A 6,444-nucleotide genomic window follows, 5' to 3' on the forward strand; every position below is an offset into this window, starting at 1 on the left:
CCTGGAGCTGGCACCCTGAATTCAGACTTCTAGCCTCCTAGACTGTGAGAGAATTAATTTCTCTGTGTTAAAGCCATCCACTTGTGGTATTTCTGTTATAGCAGCACTAGATGACTAAGACAGGGGGTGACACCATGAGTTACTGCCCTGGGTGAAACCAACCCTAGTGATGCCGCTGCATGGTAGAAGATATGATATAAGTATCAAGGAGAGGTCATAGGCCCAAAGCTATGGTAGTCAAATGGATGAAATGGTTTTTATTGGAGGACCAGTTGGAGGGTGGTATTTGAGTGGGTTTCCACTGGCATGGAGGACAGTGGGGTGGGGAGGAGAAGAGAATTCTGAGGAAAATGATAGAAGAAGCAAAGGCACGTTGGGGAATCACGAGTAGCCTAGAGTAGTGGCATCACTGCCTGTGTGTGGGGTGAGAGGAGGGAAGGAGAGGGGGAGGAGGGGGTGAGGAAACGATGTTGGAAACATGAGTTGAAATGGATGGTGAAAAGCCAGGGATTCTGAGCTAAAACCCACTAATTTTATTTTCCATAAACTGGTGATGCCATTGAAGGATTCTGAAAATAAGGGAGAGAGGAGCAACTTTGCATTTCACAAAGATGTCTAGTAAGAATACGCAGGCTGGATTGGAATGGGGTGATGAAAGTCAAGGTGAAATCTTGAATAGGGACAGTGGTAGAAAACAACAAAGGAGGAGTCAAAGGTATCGAAGACAGAATCAGTAGGATTAAGTGATGGACTGGATGGCAAAAAACATGTTTGGAAATACCAGCGCGAGTGTGATCTTTCACATCAGAGATTTACGAATGCAAGCTTTGGAGGCAGGTAGATCTGCCATCAAATCCTGTCCCACCCCTTGCTAGCTCCATGATCAGCTGTAGGTTAATGAGCCACTTGAAGCCTCACTCTCCTCATCTGCAAAAAGGGAGAATGATAGAACTGCTCTCGGAGGATTACTGTGAGATTTGTTAGTTAGTGCACACGCAGGAGTCCCTGAGTGGGGCAAACGGTTAATGCACTCAGCTGCTAACTGAAAGATTCAAGAGGTTCAAGTTCACCCAAAGGCACCTCAGAAGAAAGGCCTGGTGATCTTCTCCTGAAAAATCAGCCACTGAAAACCCTCGGGAGCACAGTTCTACTCTGACACACATGGGGTCACCAGGAACTGGAATGGATTAGATGGCAACAGTTTTTGTTGTGTTTTGCTTTTTGTTTAGAGCACATGAGGAGCTTAGAAGAGGGCATGAGAAGCAAAGAGTATAGTAATGCGCATACAACCTTATTTGCTACCTTTTAAAAATAATAAAAAAATTATAAAAATAATAGAATAATTCTAATAACAACACTGACAATGATATTTTGTAAAAGCTTTTTGTCTTTTTCAAATGATTTTCAGTATTCTTATAATTTCAATGGAAATATTTTCAATTCGGTGTTCACCAAGGCGTAAAAGTTCAAATGAATATGCATTCATTTATTCAACAAGAATCTACTATGTACATTAGTTGATTTGGGGACACTTGAGATACCAAAAAAAACTAGTTTTACCTGCTCTCCTTGAGTTAACAAATTAATTGAAGTGAAAAGCCACAATCAAATGAAATAATCATATATGGTCTTACAGTGGTGTTGAACCAAGTGCCAAAAGGAGTGCCACTAACTGGCTATGAATCAAAAATTCCGAAAAGAACTGCCTTTTCTAAATGATAATTGTCATTATATCTAATATTTTACCAACAGCTTCTCTAGTCCAATTCTAGAGACGTAAGAGTACTGCTTTAAAATAAACATTGTTTATAATGTTAACAACTCAAAATTTCAAACATATGATTAATCTGTCGACAAGTTACATAGTAATAGCAAGATATTTCTTTTATAAATCCTTAAAGGAGTTTGTGACAAAAAAATTTACTTCTTCAGGATTTAATATAAATACGATTTACCCTTTGTTAGGATTCAAATGCTTACTTCATTTAATATAAACAAGTGAAAACTATACACCATAAACTTTAAAAATATTTCTTAGTAGAGATAATAGAAAACTATTTTCTTTAGTAAATCCATAAAAGGCACTGCTTGGCATGGATCACTGAAGCATTTTCTGCCTAATTTACTTGAGAACATTTTTGGCATATATTAAGTTTTCATGTCTCATACAAAAACGTGTCAAATGTTTATATGTTTTTGAAAATGTAAAACAAAGCTTAAAGTGTTCCATCGAATATGCCTGTATTATACATACTTGGAGATATTTTGTTTCATAAATCTCATCCAAACCAAAACAAAACCCACTGCCGGCGAGTGGATTGTGGAGTGAATTCCAACTCATAGCGACCCTCGGGGACAGAGTTAAACTACCCTATAGGGTTTCCAAGGCTGTAATCTTGACAGAAGCAGACTGCCACATCTTTTTCCTCACAAAGCGGCTGGTGGGTTCCTACTGCTGACCCTGTGGTTAGCAGCCCGTTGCTTTAACCACTGCGCCACCAGGGCTCCTCCTAAATCTCATAGACATGTATAAATAGAAAAGAATTTAAAAGGCTATTATCTTGTTCAAAATCTCCGAATAAATCATTTTGTAAAGTATATATTTATTTATATAATATAGTATAAGCAGTAAAGAAAGAAAATAAAAGCATGCCAAAGGTATAATCGGAGCCCTGGTGGCGCAGTGTTTATGAGCTCTGCCGCTAATCCAAAGGTGGAAGTTCGAATCCACCAGCCGCTCCTTGGAAACCCTGTGGGGCAGGTCTACTCTGTCCTATAGGGTTGCTGTGAGTCAGAATCAACTCAACAGCAGTGGGTTTGGTTTGGTTTAAAGGTATAATATCATGAAAATAAAAGTATAATATTTTGAAAGTTTATGCTGTTAAATTAGGTTTTAATTCTCCATATGTGATAACTGAACAATAATAATAATTTTCTGTTAAGACAAACACTAGTGTTAGAAAAAAATCAGTTAGAGCAAATAATGCTTCAGAATTAATCCTAGAAGCTTACTGACTGGACTTCGAGGTTTTACTTTTATTGTTTTTGCCTTTTTCCTAATAGAGAGCGCTGAGCAAGGAAAAAGTTGACTCTGATGTTAGATCAGTCCCTCCAGAGTTATCAGGCTGGGTGGCGACTTTCCATCAGGTAAACTAAACAGTCTGACAAGTTTTCTTTGTAGTTTGAGTTACAGGTGATGATTCCTAAGCCAAGTCCCAAGCTTAGGAAAATATTTATACAAAATGCCTGGAAACCAGGAATACACATTAGTAATATTTTCCCTGATACAACCGGCTCCGACTTGGCCAACCCAGCTTGTGCTCTACGAACAGCACCTCGTCGAAGTTCACAAGAAAAACTCTTAGAGGCGTGTCCAACTCCAAGAAGTAACTTTGGTGTCGGTCCTTCTGTCTCTCCTCCCGGGATTCCATCTCGCTCGTTACTGAAGGAAGGTGGGATGCTCAGGGCGGGAAGGCAGCGCAGCCGCTGCAGCCTGGTCTTCTCCGAGCCGGGAATCACGCTCTCAGTTTACCTGTCCTCGGAAGGTCGCTGCAGAGACCCTTTGCGCTGGGCGTTTACTTTCTCAGTTGCTCTGCACCCTCCAAGCCTCAGTCTGCCAGGTCGCTGAGTCCCCTCGAGCTGTGCGCCCGCAGCCCCGGACCCACTGCCGCACCACCCTCCCGCACCTCGGGGCGCACCTGCCAATCTCCGCTCCAGGGGACCGATTGCGCCCCCCCAGGGCGCCACAGCCCCCGACTGGCAGTAAAAGCAAGAACAGAAAATACCTACCCTGGTGATGATCAAAGGCTGGTTGAAGTCTATACCCCCAGAGAGTCTGAATCCCCAGGGCGCAGGGCCCGGGAGGATCACATTCTGGGGCATGATGCTCCCAGGGAAGGGGGCGCAGCGAGGCGGCCTGCGCACGACAGTGTCCTCGAGCGGGACAGCCACTCCGCTACCCCAGGCAGTGTCCTCGCCCCGACTGTGGCCAGAGCGCTTTATCCCCGCTCCAGAGTGACGTCACTGATCTGCCGCCCTCCCCTCCCCCTCCCTCTAGGAGCTCTCCAACTTTGGAAGTGAGGGCGGGCCAGGCCCGTGGGAGTTCAAGGCTCGCACTGCCTGGGTGCAGCCTCCCAGACCCCTAGGGCGGGCGCGCGCTGGAGGAGGCTTCGGGTTACAACTTCCACCACGCTCTTAAAGTAACACCTGTTTATCTTCTGCTCGAAGCTCAGCGGCGCGCACTGGACGCGAAGTAAGAAGCAGTTTAACCTACAGCCTCAACGTTTGCAATTAAAATAAAACACTGAACATCATCAGTAAAATGGGTTAGTTAGCAGTTTTGAGTGTGCTAATATTTACTTTGTAGCTGTGTGACCTTGGTTAAATTACTTAACTCCCTTGGCCTCCGTTTCCTCATCTGTAAAATAGGAGAAATACCCACCTACCTCATAGAGTTCCTGTGAGAATTAAATGAGTTACTTCTGCACAACCCTGACGCGCACCTTTCCTGACTTTAAACCACGAAGTATCCCCCTTGTTCTGTTCGAACGACTGCCTCTTGGCCTATGTACAGGTTCAACATGAGCACAATTGAGTGTTCCAGAAATCCCATTCTTCCCAGTGTTACCCATAATTTATTATGATCCACACAGTTGAATGCCTTTGCATAGTCAATAAAACACAGGTCAACATCTTTCTGGTATTCTCTGCTTTCAGCCAGGATCCATCTGACATGGGCAGTGATATCCCCGATTCCACGTTCTCTTCAGAATCTGGCTTGAATTTCAGGCAGTTCCCTGTCGATGTACTGCTGGAACCCCTTTTGAATTATGTTTAGCAAAATTTTACTTTCCTGTGATGTTAGTGATATTGTTCAATTATTTCTGCACTGTGTTGAATCTCCTTTCTTTGGAATGAGCACAAATATGGATCTCTTTCAGTTGGTTAGCCAGCTAGCTGTCTTCTAAATTTCTTGGCATAGACTAGTGAGCATCTCCAGCCCTGCATCCGTTTGTTGACTCAATTTGTATGCCGTCAATTCCTGGAGGCTTGTTTTTCCTTAATACCTTCAGTGCAGCTTGGCTACCATTGGTTCTTGATCATATGCTACCTCCTGAAATGGTTGAATGTCGACTAATTCTTTTTGGTACAGTGACTCTGTATTCCCTCCATCTTCTTTTGATGCTTCCTGTGTTGTTCAATATTTTGCCCATAGAATTCTGCAAAATTGCAACTCGAGGCTTGAACTTTTTCTTCAGTTCTTTCAGCTTGAGAAATGCCAAGCGTGTTCTTCTCTTTTGGTTTTCTAACTCCAGGTCTTTGCACATTTCATTATAATACTCTGTCTTCTCAAGCTGCCCGTTGAAATCTTCTGTTCAGCTCTTTTGCTTCATCATTTCTTCCATTCACTTTAGTTACTCTACGTTCAAGAGCAAGTTTCAGAGTCTCTTCGACATTCATTTTGGTCCTTTCTTTCCTATCTTTTTAATGACCTTTTGCTTTCTTCATGTATGCTGAGCAAATAATCCAAAAAATCTGACTATATAAAGAACAGGGTTTCAGGATTGGTGGAAGACTCATTAACAACCTTCAATATGCAGATGACACAACCTTGCTTGCTGAAAGCGAAGAGGACTTGAAGCACTTACTGATGAAGATCAAAGACTACAGCCTCAGTATGTATTACACCTCCACGTAAAGAAAATGAAAATCCTCACAACTGGACCAATAAGCAACATCATGAAAAATGGAGAAAATATCGAAGCTGTCAAGGATTTCATTTTACTTGGATCTCCAATCAACACCCATGGAAACATCAGTCAAGAAATCAAACAATGTGTTGCATTGGGCAAATCTGCTGCAAGAGACCTCTTTAAAGTGTTAAAAAGCAAAGATGTCATCTTGAGGACTAAGGTGTACCTGACCCAAGCCATAGCATTTTCAATCTCCTCATGTGAAAGCTGGACAATGAATAAGAAGACTGAAGAAGAATTGATGCCCTTGAATTATGGTGTTGACAAAGAATATTGAATATACCATGGTCTGACAGAAGAACGAATAAAACTGTCTGGAAGAAGTACAGCCGGAATGTTCCCTAGAAGTGAGGATGGCGAGACTTTGTCTCACATACTTTGGACATGTTATCAGGAGGGACCATTCCCTGGAGAAGGACATCATGCTTAGTAAAGTAGAGGGTCAGAGAAAAAGAGGAAGACCCTGGGCAAGATGGATTGACACAGTGGCTGCAACAATGGGCTCAAACATAGCAATGATTGTGAGGATGGCGCAGGACCAGGCAGTGTTTCCATCTGTTGTACACAGGGTCACTATGAGTCAGAACCAACTCGACAGCACCTAAAAACAACGACAACTGTAACTTCTACACAGGGGCTGGCGCAGTGTAAGAGCTCAATGAATGCTAGGTATTTCTAATTAAGAATGTTC

At 42.7% G+C, this 6,444-nt stretch overlaps 1 protein-coding gene across 4 annotated transcripts in view; it reads right to left on the reverse strand.

Annotated features, from left to right (window-relative positions):
- The window catches only part of PDLIM3 (PDZ and LIM domain 3), a 31,793-nt gene extending 27,911 nt beyond the window's left edge, over positions 1–3,882 (reverse strand). For all 4 annotated transcript variants that reach the window (XM_004382770.2, XM_004382769.2, XM_004382767.2 and 1 more), the window contains exon 1: positions 3,790–3,882. In XM_004382770.2, the coding sequence (XP_004382827.1) occupies positions 3,790–3,882 (93 nt within the window). The remainder of the gene's footprint in view (positions 1–3,789) is intronic.
- Positions 3,883–6,444: the final 2,562 nt, after the last annotated feature.

The sequence above is a fragment of the Trichechus manatus genome, unplaced genomic scaffold (assembly GCF_000243295.1).
Source record: "Trichechus manatus latirostris isolate Lorelei unplaced genomic scaffold, TriManLat1.0 scaffold00099, whole genome shotgun sequence".
NCBI lineage: Eukaryota > Metazoa > Chordata > Mammalia > Sirenia > Trichechidae > Trichechus > Trichechus manatus.